This window comes from Chinchilla lanigera, unplaced genomic scaffold, assembly GCF_000276665.1.
Source record: "Chinchilla lanigera isolate Chin_1 unplaced genomic scaffold, ChiLan1.0 scaffold00008, whole genome shotgun sequence".
NCBI lineage: Eukaryota > Metazoa > Chordata > Mammalia > Rodentia > Chinchillidae > Chinchilla > Chinchilla lanigera.
In genome coordinates, this window is record NW_004955409.1 from 28,116,811 (window position 1) to 28,138,866 (window position 22,056).

At 35.1% G+C, this 22,056-nt stretch overlaps 1 protein-coding gene across 2 annotated transcripts in view; it reads right to left on the reverse strand.

The window, feature by feature from the left end:
* Akap6 (A kinase (PRKA) anchor protein 6) overlaps positions 1–22,056 on the reverse strand; it is a 449,068-nt gene that overhangs the window by 48,997 nt on the left and 378,015 nt on the right. For both annotated transcript variants that reach the window (XM_005376946.2, XM_013510378.1), the window contains exon 12: positions 4,992–5,207. In XM_005376946.2, coding sequence (XP_005377003.1) covers positions 4,992–5,207 — 216 coding nt within the window. The remainder of the gene's footprint in view (positions 1–4,991; positions 5,208–22,056) is intronic.

Genomic DNA, 22,056 nt, shown 5'->3' on the forward strand with positions numbered 1-22,056 from the left:
ATGCACAATATTTTTTTTGGCTTCTTGAAGTTATAGAATGCCAAGTTTAATAACTTTTTAGTTTTTTAATCTACTAATTCTATAGTTTATGTCATTTCTGCATCTGTTCATTTTGGTTGATATTTTTCTCTCCATCATTTGAACTTTCCTTTTAAAAATCTTTTTTGCATGCCTGGTAGCTATTATTGGATACCAGGCACTATAAATTATATCTTGTGGAATCCTGGACTCCTGTATTCCTATAAGTATTCTTGAGCGTTCTCCTGGGATTTGAGCAAGTCACTTTGAAGCAGTTTTACAAATTCAGGTCTTGCTTTAACACTTTTTGAGCATGACTAGAGCCACATTTCATCTATTTTTACTCCATTATGGAGGCAAAACCTTTCTTAGTACTCTATCACATGCCTTGTGAGTGAGAAAGATTTCTACTGTGATGGGAAGGAAAGGGAACTATTCTGAGCCTTGAAAAAGCATTCCAATCCTTTCAGATGACTCATTTTGCTGAGGACTTGAGAGGACTCCTCTGTCTCTGTAGCTCCTTACTTGTCAGCCCTCTCCGACTACCCTACTTTGTAGCAAAGTAAAGCACCGTGGCCTCCCCAGATTCTGTGCAAAGGCTTGCAGTTTCCTTGAGCTCAAGAAACAGATCTGGGAGTCTGGGGCTGATTTATCAGAAAAGAGAAGCTAGAGTTTATCTTCTCAACACTTTTCTTGTTTTTGACAGAATGCAGGGCTTGTACTTCCTAGGCAAGTGCTCTATCAGCGAACTGCATCCCTACCATTTTTCCTATTATTTTTGAGGCTCTTGCTAAAATGTCCAGGTTTGTCTTGAACTTGCAATTCTGGTTTAATCTCCAGAGTAGGTGGGATTTCAGGAGTGTGTCTTGCCCATTTTCTTGATGTTCTTATGAAGATAAAATATTTTATAGAAATATAATGACACAAAAAGCCACTTCATGAGCACATGAGAATTTAGAATTAATATTGATATAACAACTCTCTCAAATGCCATAATGAAACACATCTTATAAAATAAAAGCATGCAATCATTTATTCAGCTAATATTTATTAAACACTCAGCTCAGGGAAGTATATCTCATATACTGGTGATATGGTAGGAAAATATCTATACACAAGCAGAGAAGGGAATCGCAGTGAAGACAGATGGTGAACAATCAAACAGATCACTTAGAAGTCTTTCCTACTCTACAGAGGCAACATCATGCATTGGTGAATATTTGTCTGGCCATCAAAACAACTTCAACTCTTTACCTAACCAACAGGGATCAAAAGCAGAGAAATACTTCCAATGGAATGATGTATCCTGTGCTCAGTGTATTGATAGCATTTGTCTACTCTTTCCTCATCCATATCTTTTCTGAGAGTGACTTTTACCACTTTTAGTAAAAAAAAAAATCTTATTTACTACCCTCATTATAAGAAATAACATACCCGGGGGCTGGGGATTTAGCTCAGCGGCAAAAGCACCTGCCTGACAAGCGCAAGGTTGTGAGTTCGGTTCCCGGTACCGGAGAAAAAAAAAAAAAAAAAAAAAAAAAAAAAAATTTCTCACAAGAAATAACATACCCACTTAGCAGGTAACCTAAAAAAGGGAACATTTTCTGTGCCCGCAATTTATATCTGCCTCTAAGTAGCTTGAGCCTCTAAGAAGCATTCCTCGTTTCTCAAACCTAAAAATTGCCTTTATCATACAAGTGTGATGAAAAAAAAAATGCCTACATCTGTATGCAGAGCTGTAGTCTAGCATCCGTGGTCATATGGTTTCAAACAAATCTTTAAAGAAAAATCAATTTTGTCTTTTCTATACCAGTTTGAATGTCAGAACTTTGCCTGCTGCAACTGATGTTTTGCCTAAATATTATTACTACTATAATATTCATAGACTACAAAGTATAGAAATTCTCAAAAATAAACAAACAAGCTCTGGAGAAAATAAAAACATGCCAGCTAAATAGCTTCACAACAAACAGGTCATTTCAAGAGAAGACGTCTCCAATTATGTAGACTCTGATTACTGGCAATAACTTGGAAGTCTTAAGAAATTTAACTTCAGCACAAAACAATTAAACACCACCACTGAGAAGAAAATCACTCCCTAGACTCAGCAGAGCTACAGATACAAAGAAAACAAGAAAGCTTGCTGATTCACTGTCCCTTCTGTTCCTAAGGCCCCTATGCCAAGCATATCGGATCAAAAATGTTAAGGTTTTGTTAAAACTAGAATTCATAAGAGGAAGCTATTTTTCAATGTCAAGATTTTTGCATTTGCTTTTTTAATTTTGAATCTTGAACTTTACAAAGACATAAAAGTGACAATATAACATGTAAGGAAAACTCGTGCTATGTAGGTGTATATTTTATTTATGTAATTCAGATGTGAGAGTTGGCCCTTCAACTAATAGTCCCTGATCTGAATGTCATTTGGGGAATAGCATCTTGTACAGCAATAATGAGACACCTGAAAAAAATCAAGAAAGCATTTCCATTCATGACAGCTTCAAAAAAATTAAATTAATAGGAATTAACCTAACCAAACACATAAAAGACCTCTATAATAAAAATTATGGAATGCCGAAGAAATTGAAGAAGATATTAGAAAATGGAAAGATTTTCCTTGTTCATGGATCAGCAGAACTAATATTGTTAGAATGGCCACATTACAAAAAGCAATCTACAGATTCAGTACAGTTCCTATGAAAATACCAACAACGGTTTCCACATAGCTAGAAAAAACAGTCTTGAAATTCACATCATATTGTATCAGAAAAGACCCAGAATAGGGTCAAAGCAAATCTTGAGCAAAATGCACAGTGCTGGAGGCATCACAGTAGTGGGATTTAAATTGTACGACAAAGCTATAGTAACAAAACAACATGATACTGTCAAAAAAACTGACACAAGGGTTAGTGAAATAGAATAAAAGATAAACAAACTGATGCACCTACAGTTTTCTGATTTTTGACAAAGGAGCCAAAAGCATGCTGGAGAAAGTAGTCTCTTTAACAAATGGTGCTAGGAAAACTAGATATCCAAGTGCAAAAGATTGAAACTAGATCCCTATTTTTTTTCCACATACAATCAGTTGAAATGGATCAGACCTCAATATAAAACTCAGAAAATTTGAAACTGCTGGAAGATAATGTATAGGAAATACTTGAAGCCACAGGCACAGGTAAAGACTTCCTAAATAGGACTCCATTAGCATAGGGAGTAATATCAAGCATCAACAAAAGGGATTGCATCAAATTAAAAAGACTCTGCACAGTAATGGAAACAATTAACAGAGTGAAAAGACAACTTACAGAATGGGCAAAATCTTTACTACTCTCTGATAGAGGAATAATACCTAAAATATTTAAAGAATTAAAAAGTTAGCCCCAAAGCTAATAACCCCACCAGAAAATGGGCAAATGAATTGAATAGACATTTCTCAACAGCATTGCAAATGGTCAATAAGTATATGAAAAAGTTTAATATCTTTAGCCATTAAGGAAATGAAAATATGAACTGCTTTGAGATTCTGTCTCACCACCATTGTAATCCACAGAAACAACAAACAAGCAAGCAAACAAACAAAAAACCAAAATCAGAATAAATCAGAATGCTATTGCAAGAATAAACAAATAAAAACAATGAACACTGACAGGGATGTGGGAGACAAAGGGACTCTTCTCTATTGTTGATGGGAATGTAGACTATTACAACTGCTGTGGAAATTAATATGGAGATATCTCAGAAAACTACAAATAACAATGCCATTTGATTTAGCTATACCGCTCTTGGGCATATCTAATATACCACTCTTGGGCGTATTCTTAAAAGGATGGAAGGTGATATATTATAGTGATATATGGATACCCATATTGATAGCAGCACAATTTACAACAGCTAAGAATATTATTGAATCATAAAGAAGAATGAAATAATGTCATTTGAAGGAAAAAAGATGAAATTGGGGACCATCATGTTAAGCAAAAGAAGTCAGGCTTGAAAAGTTAAATATTACATGTTTTGTTTTATATAAGAAACCTAAAATGTGAATAAATAAATAAACTAAAAGAAACATCTCGAAAACTAGAAGGTAGACTTCTAGAAATAGGAAAGGGGGAAGGAAAAATGGTAGAGTTTAGTTAAGGGGTTGAAAATTATCAAGATATTTGTATGAACCAATTTCCCAAATAAACATCACTAACCTGTAATACTAACATCTACTAATTTAAAAGAAGAGAATTTGAAGGTTTTCTGAACAAATATACATTCTATCTTATAATAAAACAAGTTTTAGCCTTTTACAGTTCCTTTATCAAGCAATAGCTTGAACCTGCACTCAATTTGGAAAATTCTTAAAAGAAATCACTACCCCTGCAATGCTGTACTAACACTCTAAGAAACTTGTTAGTGTTCAGCATTCTATCAGAAGGAGTCCCAAGCAGGAACAATGGTGTATTGGTGCACAAATATCTATTGTTAAATTATCATGTAAAGGAATGGAAAACAGTATGTATTATTTCACTGTATTATCTGCAGAGCATATACATTGCTCCATATACTGCAAGGATATTAAACCACTTTCTAGCAAAATGCTCATGGAGTATTTATATGATTAGTGAATAGTGAATATTATTGGTGAAATAAAGATTGAAATAATGGATTATATGGTAAGATTAAGTGATGTCCACATGTGATTTTAAAAAAAAGGACAATCAGAGAAACAGTTTGACCACTGTAAGTGCCTGTACTCTACCTGATGAATAAAGTAAAGGGGAAAAACTTTAAAACATGAGATACACTGAAATGCATTTTAGTTCTTTGTTATAATAAACAGTTTCATTTAATGGTTAGGTAGCCATTAAGTTACTAAAAACCCTTGTAAGGTGAACACATTTCCAAGACCTAGAAGAATTTAACTTTTTGTCTGGAAAAAAAAAAAAGAAGAAGAATTCATTACACTTTTTAAAAAAGTCACTCACAGATTCTCTTCCCATTTTCTTTTGTAGCCGTGTTTGCCACTGGACAGCTTGCATGACAATGGCTTCCCACCTTCTTTCAAGATTTACAATGATCAGCTGCATGGGCTGGTGGTCTGCACTCAGATTGCAGGTTTCTCGATCGTCCAGAAGATGCTGGCATAATCGAAGAATGGAGGCCACTCCTCTACGTCGCTGCTTGATTTCACGACAGAGGGACTGCAACACAGAGACAAACTGACCTGTGAGTGGTTACAGGGCAGACCTAAAATCTAAAACACTCTTTCTATCATAGTTTCAAATTGTAGTGATAAGCTCAGCTATGAACAATAGCAAAGTAAGTTTCCTTCAGGTTGGAGACCACCTACAGATAAGTAGCTAATGCTAGAGAACTTAGGTGTATCTTTTTCCTCTTTCCTTTTTCACTGATCTCTCTCTGTAAAATATAGTGTCCTACCTATACAATAACATAAATTAATAGTTCCTAACCTAATGAAATAACTCTTTTATGCCATATGAATGCCAAACAGGTTGGCATGCTTTGATTCAAGCTTAAAGAAAACACAAAAGATAGAAAAATCCTCTAAAAGAAAATGGAAATTTTCCATTTATTCCTAGATTCTTTAAAGGCAAATAGCTCAGACTTCTTTTAACTGACTGAAAATAAATAAGAATGCAAAAAATTTTATATATAAAATTTGTTATTTGAAAAAAGGATAAGCAACATTTGTCTGCCAAAGCTTAACAAAGCAATAATGCTCTGAAAACAGAAATTAAGTTCCTGGATTATTACTGCACTGTTTTTGGTTGTTGTGTTTCTTTTAATAGGCATTCACACTCTTTAAGAAGGATATGCATCCATCAAAATAGCATTTCGTCCCCAGAAGCGTTTGTATTGCAGCAGTGACCCTAAGCTGAACAATTCAAGCAAAATAGTGGGTACACATGTCTAAAAATATTATACCCTTTCTTCGCCTACGGATAGTGTGTAAGTGATATTCTAATTCAAAGCCTTCAGGAGAAATGGTGATTATATCCACAAACATCACTGAATTACTAATCTCCTTCTATTGCCACAATTGGACTGCTCTAACATTTAACAGATTGCTTATTAATCAAGAAGGGTAAACAAGACAATGCAATTCCATTTAGTGTGAGAGTTTTAATGCCTAGAAGTATTTGTGCTTAAAATGTTAATCTAGATAAGGCTTCATTAGAAGAAGTCTTAAAATGATTAAGTGCAGTTCACTGAAATATGCACAGAGTGGAGGTAGTAGATCAGCAGGTGGACATTTCATACAGATGTTCCTCTTATTGATATAATACATGCTATAGCCATTTAAATGACCCTAACTCAGTAATAGCTGAAATTCTATTATTTCTATAATGAGAGAACCCTGTACCTTTAATATTTCTGAATTTTAAATAAGGTGAATGACAAAATCCCAAACCTCTATTTATGGCAAAATATGACTAGGAATTTTATGATTCCATTTGTACAGCAGTCTCAGTTATGTTTCCTGAACTTATCTTTATTTATTTTCCTAGGGTTCATTACTATTTTGCTATATAACTCCTGATATAACCACCAGGTCTGTCAAATATCTTTACTGATGCTATTCATTTGTTCAGTGCTGAGTGAGGGGAAACCCCTAGACATTCAGTGATAAAACTTGAGGGCCTACTAGACCAACAAGTATCGTTTCCATCTCCTCTCCTATTCTGCCAAGCATTCATCCTTAATCCATATGTCTCTCTCTCTCTCTCTCTCTCTCTCTCTCTCTCTCTCTCTCTCTCTCTCTCTCTCACACACACACACACACACACACACACATGCACATCCACACACAGAGCTTTCTCTTTACTCTCTTACTCTACAGCGATTGCACAGTCCAAACTATGAAGTCAACCTAATTTTTGGCCCACTATTAAACACTTGTAGATGATATCACTGTTAACTGAATCTGGTTTGAATGAGTCCTGTGAAAATGAATATTGAGGATTTTGCTTTCTGGTTAATTTGTTAAAATTAAAGAACCAGAAAAATAAAAAGAGATGTTTTGGGTCATGGAACTGGATTTTGTAAACCTCTCTTTGAAGTTAATTAGGATAACAATTGCATTTCTCAAACCAAAGCTCTTAGCTGAGGGAAAATCTGTAATCGATAGCACTGAAGATGTGCATAGGGAGTTAGCATGCACCACAGCAGGTAGCACTTGCAAAGCAGCCCAAATGGCTTCATTCAACTTATAGGCATTATTAAATGCCTTTCTTCATACGCAGGAAATATGATTGATAAAATAATATTCTTCTGTATAATATATTTCTATGATAGCCATTAAAATACACATAATTATAATCACAAACTAATAAAACTAGTGGATTTGCTGAAAGTGTTTCTTAGATTCCACAGATTACATTATTTCCGGGATAAACTATGCACAGAAAAATATTAAATATAACTACATAGGAACAAATGACTATTATGACTCTTTCTGGCTGACATTTCAGAGAAATGTACTTTTGAACAGAAATCCAAGCTAAGCAATCTAAATAAGGCACAGCAATAAGATCAACTCCTTCTTTCTTCCTTCACCCCTGTCTCCATGACCTCCTCAAATGTGTCCTGCACCTTCAGTTTGCAAGACATTCTTTCAGGAACTGAGATTTCAAAAATGAATGAGTTACTCTTCCTTTTTCCAAGGACCTAAGAGTCTACTGGGAGTGAACTACACAAATAAATACTCAAGTAAGTAGCAAGAATAATGCAGAGAAAGGTGCTAAGCAAAATGATATGCAAGTGGCCGCTGGGGAAGTTGATGAACTCTTCAAGGGAATGTTGGCAGAGAGACGGTCCAAGATGGGTAATAGTCATTAAAAGAATAGAAGGTCCAGAGACCTGTCAAGGCAGAAAACAAGCAAGGAGCCTTGGGCAGTGAGAATACTTGGTGCGCTGGAGAGAAGACAGTGAAGCCTGTGGAAAGGGGAACAGAAAAGTCTGGAGTGCTTTCATTATGGCCAATTTTAAAGCATTTCCCTTAATATCTATACAGATCATGTTGGCTGTCGTGCATAGACGTATTGCATTCCTAGAAAAGTAGAGGACCAGAAAAGAGAAAGGAAATTTAAAAAGAAAGAACACAATCACTTAGAAATATGTTTAAGAAAGGGCTTCCAAATGCTTTAGTACCTAGTTATCTTTTGGCAATTTCTTCCTACAAGGCTATGTCTCTTACTCTGAAACTGTCCTATTTATTTATTTTAAGTTTATATTCTGTTTTCTCATGTTGTTGAAAGGTAAATTTGCTATAAAATGAGAAGTATAAAAATTAAATTAAAAATTCTAAGCCTTTTTTTGTCCTTTACAAAAGTAGGACACTCTAGATACATCAGAGAGTTGCTAATAGAATGAAAGCTTTTGTTTTACATTTGTAAGCTATTAACAGGATCTTTAACCCACCAGGAGCACTGCAAAAGAGTATTTCTGGTTTATTTCTTGATAGCTTTGGTCAACTTTTCTCTTATTGAAACCACACATATTATCGAGGCAGATGTGATGCAAAATCGTCACATTGGCTTCAGTGTAACTTTGCTAAAAGTCAGATTTTCAAAGCTGGTGCTTTATTTTTCACCATATGTTAATGGCATGCATAAATGCAAACATACTACATAGAAAGATTATATGTACTTGTATGCAAACATTTTAAACAAGTGCCATCTACTTCACAAGATGATATGAATAAACTTATGATAAGAGAATAAGTACAGTTAAAACTATTACAATACATGAAGCATGAAAACCAAATAGGGAAAAGACTGATGAAAAAAAAGAATATTTCCAAAACACAAAAACCAATTACATGCTTTCATAAAAAAAGAGAGAAGCAAATATAACTGAGAAACTTCAAGGCAATATGTCTCCAATATCTCTTACATATTTTTATTCAAGATGTGAACATCATCAGGTAGGTCAATGTGAACACAGCAGTGAAACTTCAGATAATTTACTGAATTTTAAAAATGAGGAAATTTCATCTATAAAGTCAAACATTAGTTCACTTTTTGGATTGATCAGTTGTTTAACGGCACCTCTTGAGTATGGCTCCTGTATGACAAGCACAGCAAGGAAGGTACAATTTGAATATGTGATAGTACTGGACTTGCCTTTGATCTAGTTTGAGTAAGGAAACACTGGCAAGGGAGCAGCACACAAAGACAAGCAAGCTCTAATGTGGTGTTCAGAGGGCAGCTCCATCTCCTTGTGATAGTTTTCTATATTTCTTCATGAGGTTTGCTCTTTTTGCATTTTTGGTATTTTATCATTTGAATTTCATGAGGCAAAAACTTGTCTTCTTTTTGTCTGCTACCTGCTGCCAGATCTTCTATGGGTGCTCACAGTGTTATCCCCGGGCAAGCATTGTTAGAATTACCCAGGAACTTGCCAGAACTGCATATTCCTTGGTGCCACACTCCGCCTTCTGAATCAGGCACTCTGAGGTATGATCCAAGTCATAGTTCCACAAGAACTACGGATGACTCTACTCCATTATAAAGTTTGAGAATACTAATCTACAGGAAACAGTGAAACTTACTGTTCTTCAGATGAGAAAGATTTCTGTAGATTTTTTTAGAAGTACAAAAATAGGTGTTTTAAGTTCTGATTCAAAACTCAAACTGGTAACGAAGGGCCTAGGCACAACACTTATTAATGATCAACTACTTTTATTGTTATTAAATGGCAAAAAAATCAATTAATGAAGGAATCAGTGCTATGGTTTGGATTTTTTATGTCCTCAAGGGTCCTGTACCAAAGTTTTTGTTCCCAGGGTGGTAGTACTAGGGGTTTGTGGGCCCTTTTGAAGATCGGGGTGCAATGGGAGGTCCTTAGGTCTTTATATTAGAGGCATTCTCTTGAACTCTGAATGTGTTGTGGAATCTCTGGTTTCTTCCTTATTCTTTATGTGTTCTGCTACAAGACAAGTAGTTTGCTCTACCATGTATTCTCACTTTGTTTTTGAGACCCAAAGGCCCAAATACCCAAAGCAGTGGGGCCAACTAACCAACTAATCATGGGATGATACTTCCAAAATTGTGATCCAAAATAACCCTCTTCTCTTAAGCTCACTAACTCAGCTATAAGGTGTAATAAAAAATTATGGTGAATATTTAAAATTTAAAAATTCATTACAGTGAAATAGCAGTTTGAATTTGAATTACTTCCATTTGCTTTGAACACACTTATCCCATCATTCTTGCCACTTTTTTTTTTTTTTTTTTTTTTTTTTTTGAGACAGTTTCACTATGCAGTTCAGGCTGGACTTGAACTCTGTAGCCCAGGCTGGCCTCAAACTCTCAGCGATCCTCCTGCCTCCGCCTCCTGAGTGCTGGGATTACAGGTATGCACCATCACGGCCAGCTTCTGGCCACTTTCTGAAGCAGTTCTGGAAGTCTTTTTTGCTGGGACTCTTTAGTTGTGCTGTTGTGCTACCTTGGTGTCCTGAATTGCTCACAAGGTTTACCTTTTATGATCATTATGATTTGGAGGAAGAGCCAGAAGCTGCATGGTGCCAGATTCAGTGAACAAGGTGAAGGAAAGCTCACTACAGAGTTTTTACAAATCTGCCTTTCTGTTGGATGGCACTTGGTAGCAGCATAGTATTTTTGATCACACTTTGTAAAGGCATGAAACAGGACTTCTAGCAGTGCATCAGAAAGTACCAAGAATGACGGGGTAAGTGTGTTTAATGTGACAGGGATCAATGGCCATATCTTTTTGATTGTAATAATTTTTAAAGTTTCAACATTCATCATATATTTTATCACCCTTGTACTTTGTTATGATGACGATAAAAACTAACACACCTGATATAAAGACCTTTTCACCCAATGATATATTTATATTATTACTTTATTGATTACCTCCACAATTTGCCATGTAATTATTAAGAACATTGATGTAGTAGGATGTTTGCATCCAATATTTGAGGATTTTGCTCCTCCTTTTATCAAATGTCGTTCACTAACTAATGTGTCATATACATACAACATTGTGCTAAATTAAATGTGAGTTCTGCTGTCAGAAAGCTTACATAGTAAAGCAAAATAATGATGAGTCATGTGTGGTGGCACATGCCTGTAATCTCAGCGTTTGGCAAGAGAACTACCATAGTTTGATGCCAGCCTGGGTTATATAGTGAGTTGAAGGCCAGCCTGAATTACATAGCAAGACTTGTCTCAACCCTGCCTCCAAAGTAGTAACACATACACAAATTATTTCTTGCAAGGTGAAAGGCATAGGGTACAGATAATATTAATGCCTGCAGACATCATCTAAGAAAGCAGAGGTACTGGGAAAAATCACAGGCTATTCTTCTATTTCTGTGTTTCTTTAGAAGATGCTTTTGACTGGTTAATTCAAGATCATTATTTTGGAGGCACATTTGGTAAAGATCACAGGAGTGATACTTCTTATAGAAATAAATATTTATTGGATATCAACTATGTGCCAAACACTATAGTTTTCATTCTATGATTAGCACTGGAGGATGACAGGCATCTAATGAGATACTGTACTCGTTGAGAGTCTGTAATCTGGCTGAAGGGAATAGATGCTAATTTCTCAGTGTGAAAGAAGGAAACACAAGACAAAGGTTTTTGATAAAACCTTACTCATCAGGTTATAGGTTTCAAATAAGGTAAAGGAAGTGAACACACTTTGTGAATAGTGAAGTTATCACTCACACATAAGTTGCAATTGATATATGAGCTAACTATGGAAACTGCTTTGGGAAGCAATAAATGCCCCTATTAGCTATAGTGAATACATTAGGATTTATAGAACTAGGGTTTCTTATGGTATGAAAGCTGCTGAAGATTGGCAAGTTGGAGGGAAATGAGGACAGACATCACACCTTGGGGAATACATAGAAAAATAGCATGGAAATTCAAGTGGAGTATGATGGTACACATTAAATTATCTAGCTATCCATTCATCTAAATGTACCTCCTACGCATCAGGCACTGTACTTAGTGGTAGGAATATAATAGTGCACAAGGTATGTAAAATTTCTATCTTCATAGAACTTATATTCATATTTGTATGTGTGTAAGTATAAGAAGCTAAAAATAAAGCATCAATTTATAAGAAATCAGATAGTGACAAGAGTTATACAATAAAAGAAGACAATCCAGTAGAAAGAGGCTGGGGGTTACTACAGATTGGGTCATTAATAAAGCTTTGCTGGGGGGTGCTATCACATAATAACAAGTTCCAAGATAGAAACAAAATATAACAGTGATTTGATGCTATAATAGTTTAGATATGCTAATGTTTATAAAAGCAAGGCATACATGTCATTAAATCATTTATTTTATGATTAAGTATGGAGTGCTGATGATTAAAATTAAATGCTTATCAATAAAATACAAATGGCTCTTGGTACAATTAAGCAGAGAAAAAACAGTGTTTACAACAAGTGGTTCTGGGACAACTAAATATCCCATGTGTACAAGAATAAATTATAACCCTATATCATAACATATGCAAAATTGATTCAAAGTGAATCACTAATTTAAAAGTAAGAACTAAAACTATAAAATACCTTAGAAGAAAACATAACAGAAACTGTTTGTAACCTTGAGTTGGATAATAGGTTCCTAGATATGACACCAAAAATACAAGTGAATTCGACTTTTTAGGTGTGATACAAATGTATAAGCACTTTTTAGAGTTTTTAAAGCTTTTGAATTTCAAATGTCTCTATCAAAAAAGAAGAGACAACCAACAGAATGGGAGGAACTATCTGAAAAATTATACATCTGGTGAAGGTTTTGTATCTCAAAGGACTCTTGCAAGTCAGACATGGAAATACACACTTGTAATCCCAGAAGCCTATAACCCTGAGGCAGGAGGATGACAAATTTGAGCTCAACCTGGGCAAATTAGCAACTTAGTGAGATCCTCATCTCAAAACTTAAAAACTTGCAAAAGAACTAGGGTTGTAGCTCAAAGGCCTGAGCTCAATCCTCAGTACCACCACCATTACCACCAGCATCACCACCGCCACTACCAACAACAACTTTTACAATGTCAAGATAAGAAAAGAAGTTCATTTTTTAAAATGGCTAAGTATTTGAATAAACATTTCTGGGCTGGGGATATAGCTCAGCAGCACAAGCACCTGACTGGTAAGTGTGAGGTCCCAAGTTCGATTTCCGGTACCAAAAAGAAAAAAGTGAATAAACATTTCTTCAAAGAGAACCTAAAATATCTAATGAAAAGACACTCAACATCATTAGCCATAGGGAAGATGCAAATTTAAAACATAATTAGTATCATTTCATCCAACTCAAACAAGAATAAAATACTAATACATACTATAGAATGTGATGGACCTTGAAAACATGGCAAATGATGAGTCAAACATAAAGGGTCACACATTGTATGACTCTGTTTATATGAAATGTTCAGAACAGTCTAATGCTGAGAAACAGAAAACTGAATAGTATTTGCGAAGGTCTTTAGTAAGGGGGTAAATAGGGAGTAACTGCTAATGGGTAAGAGTTTCTTTTGGAGGTGGCAAAATGTTCTGAAATTAGATTTTATAGTAAGTGAATTATATATCAAAAAGGTGGTTTTCTAAAAAAAGCCTCTTACTTTGCAAATAGAAAGGAGATCAAGAAATAGAGGGAGAGGAGAAGGAAGTGATGGAAAGAGAAAGTAAAAAGAATTAAGTTGTATTATGTACCTGCATCAATTCCCCAGGATGAATGTCATCTTTATGTGTTATTAACATGTACTAATAAAAATTAAGTTAAAAAAGTAAAAACAACTCATATTTTAACCAACCATATAACTGGTATACAATCAGAGAATTTATTATTCTGCATGGCAGGATCACAGATGCTTACAATATTACTAATGCCACACAGTCACTATGATTTTGCAACCATAAGTTAATGTAAGGATTAAATACATTTACAAATGCAAACTTAGACGTTTTTCCCCAAAAGTAATGGCTCCAATGGCTCCTGGGGTAGAGTCATCACTACAAACTTAGAAATCTTGCTCAACAGATCAGATATTCTGCTGTCTGATAAAATAATGCAGTGCAATTATAACATACCTGTTCTACTTCTAGAAATATAATAACGCATAAACACAAAAGTATACAATGAAGACTGGATCAGAAAGAAGTGTTGAAACAAATGTGGAAAATGAAGAAAGTTAATTATGTCTAATGAATTGGGAGTAAATTTCATACATAATTATATATATATGTATCTGATGAAACTGGGGTCTATTGCAGTGTTGCTGTTTGTCTAAAAATGGGAACCCTGACATATCAGATACTACTTCATGTACATCACCAAAGATCAATGTAAGTTGATTATACACCTGAATTAACAAAAAATAAAATAATGCTATGTTCTCTTCAACTATTTCTTTAAAATTCATTTGAATGCAAAATAATAGCCAATAACTGTTGGGATTTATTAATTGCTGGAGCGCTATTCGTAAGAGTGTTGTCTCACTTATTTTCACTACTCCTCTATACTAATGGCCAGTATCTTGAGTATTTATGTTGCAGCAATCTAGTTTATAAATGAGGAAATGGAGACATGGAGACACTGGAGCGGTTAAGTAACTGATCAGAAATACACAACTAAAAATAATCAACAGCAAGATTTGAATTCAAACCTGACTCACAGAACATGACACTACATTTCATTTCATAAGAAAGCTAAAGATGTTTGCAAAATATGCACATTTTCAAACTATGTTGCCCCTAACTTCTCACCAGAAGTAGCTACAACCACAAAGTTACTGCTGCTAAGAGAATCAACAGCCTCTTGCACACTTATCAGAGTTTCAATCTTTTACCCATTTTCAAATCTTCACATATGTGTGAATTAACCACTTATACATTACTTAAGCCAAGGGTGGTTTTAATACCATAGATGATAAAAAAACACAGACATTAGTTGAACAAACATGTCCGTGGATCATCTATTATAATGGGCCCTGTTCTCAATGGAAATTTCTCTTTCTTGGGAATGACATTAATTATACAAAAAATAAGAGATGGAACAAAGAAAATGTTCTTTAGGCAACGGATTATCAACACTTCCAGCAATGGGTCGGTAACTGTTTTGGTCTCTCTGTCTCCAGTCTACAGCCAATATTATGCTCACTATATGTAGTGTATAAATGCTGCAAATAAGAATTTCCATCTGGGCATCATAAAGAGCAATTATTCAAAACAGCCAAAAAATTAAAATACTTCAAATGAAGAATGAATGATCAGTGGTATATTCTAAAGAAAGCATAGAAAGTGACATGTAAGTGTTGAAAATGATTCTAAAGTTAAAAAACAATGTCAGCCAATATAAAGGCCCGGATCAGTTGCAAACTCCGGGACTTAATCTATATTGAAGTTCAACATTCTATAAGCATTCACTGAAGTGCAAAAAATAGCAATTGAAAAATGACATGATTAAATGGCACGGCATGCAATCATTTGCTCTCAATTATATCAATGTATCTTCTTCATTTCTAGTAGTCAGGCAGAAATATTGTTTTTTAAATGCCTCTATTAAATTGGTCGCCAATAATAAAATAGATGAGAGTTCTAATAAGCTCATTTACATAACATATATCATACACTACAAAACTATTCTCTCTAAACAGTTTTGCTCACAGATTTGTCTCCTGGTTGTCATGAGTCTTTGCTACATTAGCAGATTTTAAAAGCATAATACTGCCTTCAAGACCATTTGTAGAAAAATGTTTATGAAACTTTTCTAGTTAACCCTTGGCAGGATCCTTATTGCTAATTATGGAAAAGGTATTGATATAATATCTTGGCTGTCACATCCTATTATGGTGATGGTAGAAGCAGAATCTAGGTCTGACATTTTGGAAATATCATCTAATTGCAAGTCAGAAACAGAGGATGACAGTTTTAAGTAGATTATAACTTCTTTCAAAATAGCAAACTGGTTTGCTTAATATAAAAGCTAGATTTTAAAAATAGTATTAAGGACTGCTGAATTGGTTCGCTAATCACATCTTTATCAGATCCTTAGAGAAGAGCTGGGTTGCATGCCAAAATAGTTTTGAGATTGTACATCATAATACAAGTCTAAATTCAAACAGTATATTATTTCTTATAATGATTTAAAATCAAAATATTACCAGTGAAATATTTTCATTTTTAAGAAAAATCACTTCCCCTCTTTTCATTCACTTGGCCAGTAAGTAAGAGAAGTTCAGTGCTAGTACAGTCACATTTACCTCCGTGGCTTGGCCTGACCTTTCAACCTAGAGAAAGATCTTGTATTTTCTCGCAAGCTAATATGTCCACCAATCAATATGAACCATTAAGGGTCCACCAGACATAATTGCTATGCTAAATTCTTGGAAATACTTGGATGAATGGTATCATCAAGGGAAAATATACTAATTATTTTACAAATATTCACATTTGTTTGTAATAGTTTGTACTTCCATCTGTTAGAAAAATGTATATTAATTTTACTTAGCAAAGAGCATTTCTATTCCTTTCAGCCTTTTTAGTTATAGACCAGAATATAATAACTATTCTATTAACACAGACGCTTGCTGTGTTTTTCCATGAAAGCTGTTGTTTTCCCTGTGTGGCATTCTTTAATTTCTTTGTTACTTTCTCTATACTAGGTTAAGTACTTTTAAATATGTTTGTTTTTAAGAATCAAACTCAGTGGTTGTGTGCTTAGTTCATATTCACATGTAATTAGTAATATATTATATATTTCCTTTTTAAATTAAAAACACTATTAAAATTCCAGACATACAAAACAATATGAAGATTAAGTTACTCTAAAGAAAACTGTAATAGCTTACAGATTGCTTGAATCATTACTAAAATTCTTGTATCTATTACAGAGTCTCCCTGGAATAAAGAATGCACTTTTGGCAATAATCTTTTAAAAACATGTCCATTATTGTTAAGATGCTAAACTAGTCTGCAATTACAAAAGGTAACTTTTAGTAATAAGTGGAAAAGGGTGCTGGATGTAAATGCAATTTAGCCATTATACTTACAAAATACTTTTTCTAAAACTCCCACAATTACCCTCTCACAAACAGATAAGGAATTAATTGTCATTTATTTTTACATTTTACATTTTGAGATCTATTTGCAGTACCCACTGAGGTTTTCTATCATTGATTCCAGGGTAATAATTTCAAAGTAATTCTGAGGAATGGCTGAAAATGACTTTTTTCTCTAGTTTATCTATAGATTCTAAATACCTAAAATCATCTCTGTTTTTAGCAGATCTTGTGTATTCACTGACCGAATCAAAGGATATACAGGACACTGTGGAAAATAGGGAAAGAAAGAGCTCTGTATGGGAAGATACAGTGTAATATACTGATTTGGTAAAATCTATGAAGGAAAAGTCACCATAAGAGCTATACCTAGAGAATGGAATAGCAATAAGAAGAAAAGCTAGGAAACATAGGAGCCAAGATGACCCCTAAGAATTCCCAGGGATAATGTGGGACACCCAGACAACCTAATTCATGACAGAGGACAGATTATTAGACTATTTAATTTCACAACTTGCTCAACCCTGCTGTATTGTATATTTTCTCATGCTTTATCCATACAAAGTTGGCTATTCCCCCTTGCTGTCCTCAGTCGAGTCCTATTTTTCCAGACCTGTCTCTGGCTTCTTTTTATTTCCTATTCAGAACACATAGTAAGGCTCAGAGTATTACTTCAAGTGCAACACCTAGAAAGTAATATTTTAGGGAAGTGTTATTATTCCAGAATCCTATGGACAGGAAATAAATGGATTCAAGAACCCTAGGGACACCATGCAGGAAGAAAGTCAGGCTATGGAATAAAACCTCTAAAGAGGAGAAAAATGATACTAGGGAGAAAATGTCAACATTAGAAAATACCCTTCTGTTTATTCATTAACTCCTTCCTAAACTACAAAAGGCATAGATATAGACAGCTTTCTAAACTTTACATTCCTGATTTTATTTTCATAGCATTTAAAATAAATAGGACATTTTCCTGTGAGGTTGGACCACTGGGAATTTACTTCTGAGCTCTTTCCTTGGGATTTGTGGCAAAAGCCCAGGGCATCTTGACTTTTTTTCACCACTTTTCTGTATTCCCAGATGCATAGTAATACTAACCGCATTCTTGGGGTCATTTAGAAGTTTAACTAATATATAACAGCAAACACTTTTCAACTATTACATTAGGTAGTAGACAAATGCTGACTAAATATTAGTCAACTGGTAAATTGCTATAATAATTATTTAGCTTAAAGCAGTATTCTAGAACTTTGTGGAAAGAAAATGTAAGAACTTCATTATTTACATAGCTAACTAAAAATGTATGTCTGAGAACACTTTCTTAAATAAAGCTAATTTTCATTTTTTTTCCATTCTGGGAAGGTACATCATCATTCTGCTGCCTGTTTCCCCCCAAGATCCCCTCAATTTATGGAGGGAGGGGGAATTAATTCTTTCATTCCTTTATCTAACATTTTGGCAGCAATGCAGAATATATCCTACCCATAAAAGTGCTCTAAATGAACATTTGAGAAACAGCGTGGAGTGAGGAAGAAACCATAATTTAGGATATTTCCCCAGTTTGGCAATAACTAGTTGTATGGTCTCAAGTAAATGACATAACTTCTATGTTCCCTCAATATCTTTTCTTTAAAATACAATAATCTTTTAGCCTCCAAAATCTTCTTATATCAGATATTACATAATCCTATATTGGGGCAGGAAAAATATCATATGGTGGTCTGAGATAACTTCAAAAAAAATTATAAAATAAACTTTTAGTACTTCTCAATTAAGTGAGAAGGTGGCTCTCATCTCTGACGAACTTCTAAGGGTGATAGAATATTGGTTTCTATCACTTCTCAGCCTTTTGGTAAGATCAAGTGTAATATTAGTTTCTTTATGCCTTATCATTTTCATTTATTTTTCCTTTTGCTGGCCTTAACTCAGTGGATAAGTGTGTGCTGTAGTCATTTAAATGAAATGACCTTCTTTGGTCTCAGATTCTGTTCATATCATGGTCATTTTCTAATATCTTCAAAGTCTAACTCCAAATAACTTTATAGTGAGAGTCACACATCTAAGCAAACCACACCAGACTGAAAATATAACTTTGTGTCAGAAAAGTCTGTTGCACCAGTATTTTATTAAGAATCAGGATGTTATGGTTGATACTCAGTGGCTTTTTCGCAGGTGCTGTTGGTTGACAGAGGACTGAATGGATCTTGAACTATCCTTCCAATTCCTAAAAGTCACTTTTTTTGGTCATGACTAAGAAGCAATTTTAAAAAGAACTTCTTTTCTTTTCTTACTACTGGAGACTGAACTCAGGGTCTTTTCACTGAGAAATATCCCCACCACTTTTAAAAAATTTTTTGTTTTGAGACATAGTCTTGCTAAATTGCTACATTGCCTTGTACTGGTATTACAGGCATGGACCGTAATGGCCAGCAAAGAAGTACACTTTGAAAAAAGGAAGCATAAAAGGAAAAAGCTTGGCTACTGCTTATTCTGTGCTTCACAAACAAGTTTTCAACATCAGACCTGTCTATTTTTACATTTAATCATCGTGACATTAAATACAAAAAAGAAAAAAAAATCTCCTTTGGGGAAGAGAATGTTGTATTCTAAATGTATACTGTATAACTTAGGATTTAATCAACAGTTTAGAGCATCAGTGAAATTAAGACAGATAAGTTAGGCTACTTTTTTTCCAGATGGGAATAATGATTTATGCCTCCACCCTATCTTAGAGAGATTTTGGGAGGATTAATGAGCTAATGTCTGTAAAGCTCTTTAAACTCCTCATACGGAAGTGTAACACAAACACAAGGTGAAAAATGATAGCAAACTCAATACTGAACTGAGCTTTCAAGAATAAAACACTGAAAATGAGAAGCTGTTGTGAGGTCAAGATGGTAAATCTTGGGGCTGGGGATTTAGCTCAGTAGAGCAGTGCCTGCTTGGTAAGCCTGAGGTCCTGAGTTCAATTCCCAGTACCCACCCCCTCCAATAAGATAGTAAATATTTAAGTTCCAATGTCAGAGGAGCCTGAATTGTTGTCACATGTATTTTTAATTCTGTTTAAAATGGTACTTAAAGTTTTTCTGGACCAAGATAGCAGAGTGGTAAGCACTAGAGAAAGAGCTTCTCTGAGAGTCACTGTCCAGAGAATGGAATATAGTGACATGAGGAAGACGAAAAGTAGGGAAGTGGGCTCCCTGGACCCAGGAAGTATCTGAAGTGAAAAATGAAGCCCACAGAGAGAGTGAAGAGAAAAACTTCAACAAAGAAGGAGGTAGCCAGCGGTGTCTTTTCCTTGACACGGGACTCACTGTGTAAGAGAAGCGATTCAAACCTGCAGACACAAGTGACTGCTGGCAACCCTAATGGTCTCCACAGAGACACACAGCAGTGGAGGGGAGCAGTGGACATGAAGGACTGCAATAACTGGTAGTGAGTGTTAATGGCTCAGTCATCCCACATAAGAAAGCAATTGTCCAAGACCCTTCTTGGAGAGGGAACAGCTGAACACAGAACTCAGAGAGGCTGCTGGCTCCATCTTGTAGCTGTCACCTGGGCTCAGGTTCATAAAGGGTGAGCTAATGGCTGCAGGCCAAATGAGTCTGGTCTTGGCCAGAAGGTGCAGGTACTGCTGGCTTGTTGGGATAAATCAACAGGGATCGGGACTTTGTCTCCCCATGATGTCTACCAGTGACAGCAGAGACGAACCTGGAAGTGGACATTTTTCCTTTTTTTTTTTTTTTTTTTTTTTTTTCCTCTCTCTCTCGTTTTGTTTTCTGTTGTGGTGGTCTTATTTTTGTTTTTTGCTTTCTGTTTTTGTTTTTTTCTCTTTCATTGTTTGATCTTATTTTTGAATGAATGTGAATGTGGTTTATGGCCTCTTTGTGGTTGTGTTTCTATTCTGTTCTTTTATCTCTTCCTTCTCTCTTTTGCTTCAATCTTCTGCGCCAGTTATCCAAAGTTACTGTGATCTTCCTTTGTCCTCCAGCCTTACTTCTAATCTCTTCCTCTTCTTCCACTTCTCTATTTTCTCTCTAACCCATTTTAAATTTTAACCTCTGAGGGTAAAATTGACATATTAATGTCTTGTATGCAGCATATAATTTTCTGGTTTGTTTCACATTTTATTAAATAACCCCAAACCTAGTTCATATGGTTAAAGATTGTAAATTAATGGTTAACTCAGATTGTCATTTTCTAGACTGTATTTAATGCTATTGTCATTACTGATGATACCACTATAGCCAAAAGTGACATAATTGTTCTAAACACATGTTCTTCCTGGTATTTCAAGACTGAGATTGACTAAGGGTCATAGAAAATACTGTGGCACAGTGCTAAAGAACCAGGGTCTGGGCCAAATAGGCAGCAACTTCTCATTCCTGACAAATTGAAGACATATGACCTTGCAACAGACTCAAAACCCAAAAACCAGTTACACTTGGAAGATATGTTGGGGAAGAAGTTATTCCATAAGGATCCTAAATACTAGCAATAAAGCAACACACCCAAGGCAATTTATAAGCATCACTCCAGGAATTAAACTCAAAAAAGGAAGGAAAATGAGAAGACACTTAAACAAAATGCAACCCCAGACATCTAGGTAAAACTCTTGAAGATTTTGATGTGGGCAAAAACTTTATGAATAAAACCCTAATCACACAGGAACTATCACAAAGAATGAACAACTGGGATCTCATCTTATTAAAAAGCTTTTGCACAGCAAGAGAAACCACCAACAGAGTGAAGAGACAGCCCACAATGTCGGGAAAATGTTTATCAGCTGTTCCTCCAGAAAAGGATTACTATGAAGAACATATAAAGAACTAAAAAAGAAAGACCACTCAGATTTAAAGACCGAATCCCAAAATGGGGGGCTGGGGATTTAGCTCAGCGGCAAAAGCGCCTGCCCGGCAAGCGCAAGGTCGTGAGTTCGGTTCCCGGTACCGGAGAAAAACAAAAAAAAAA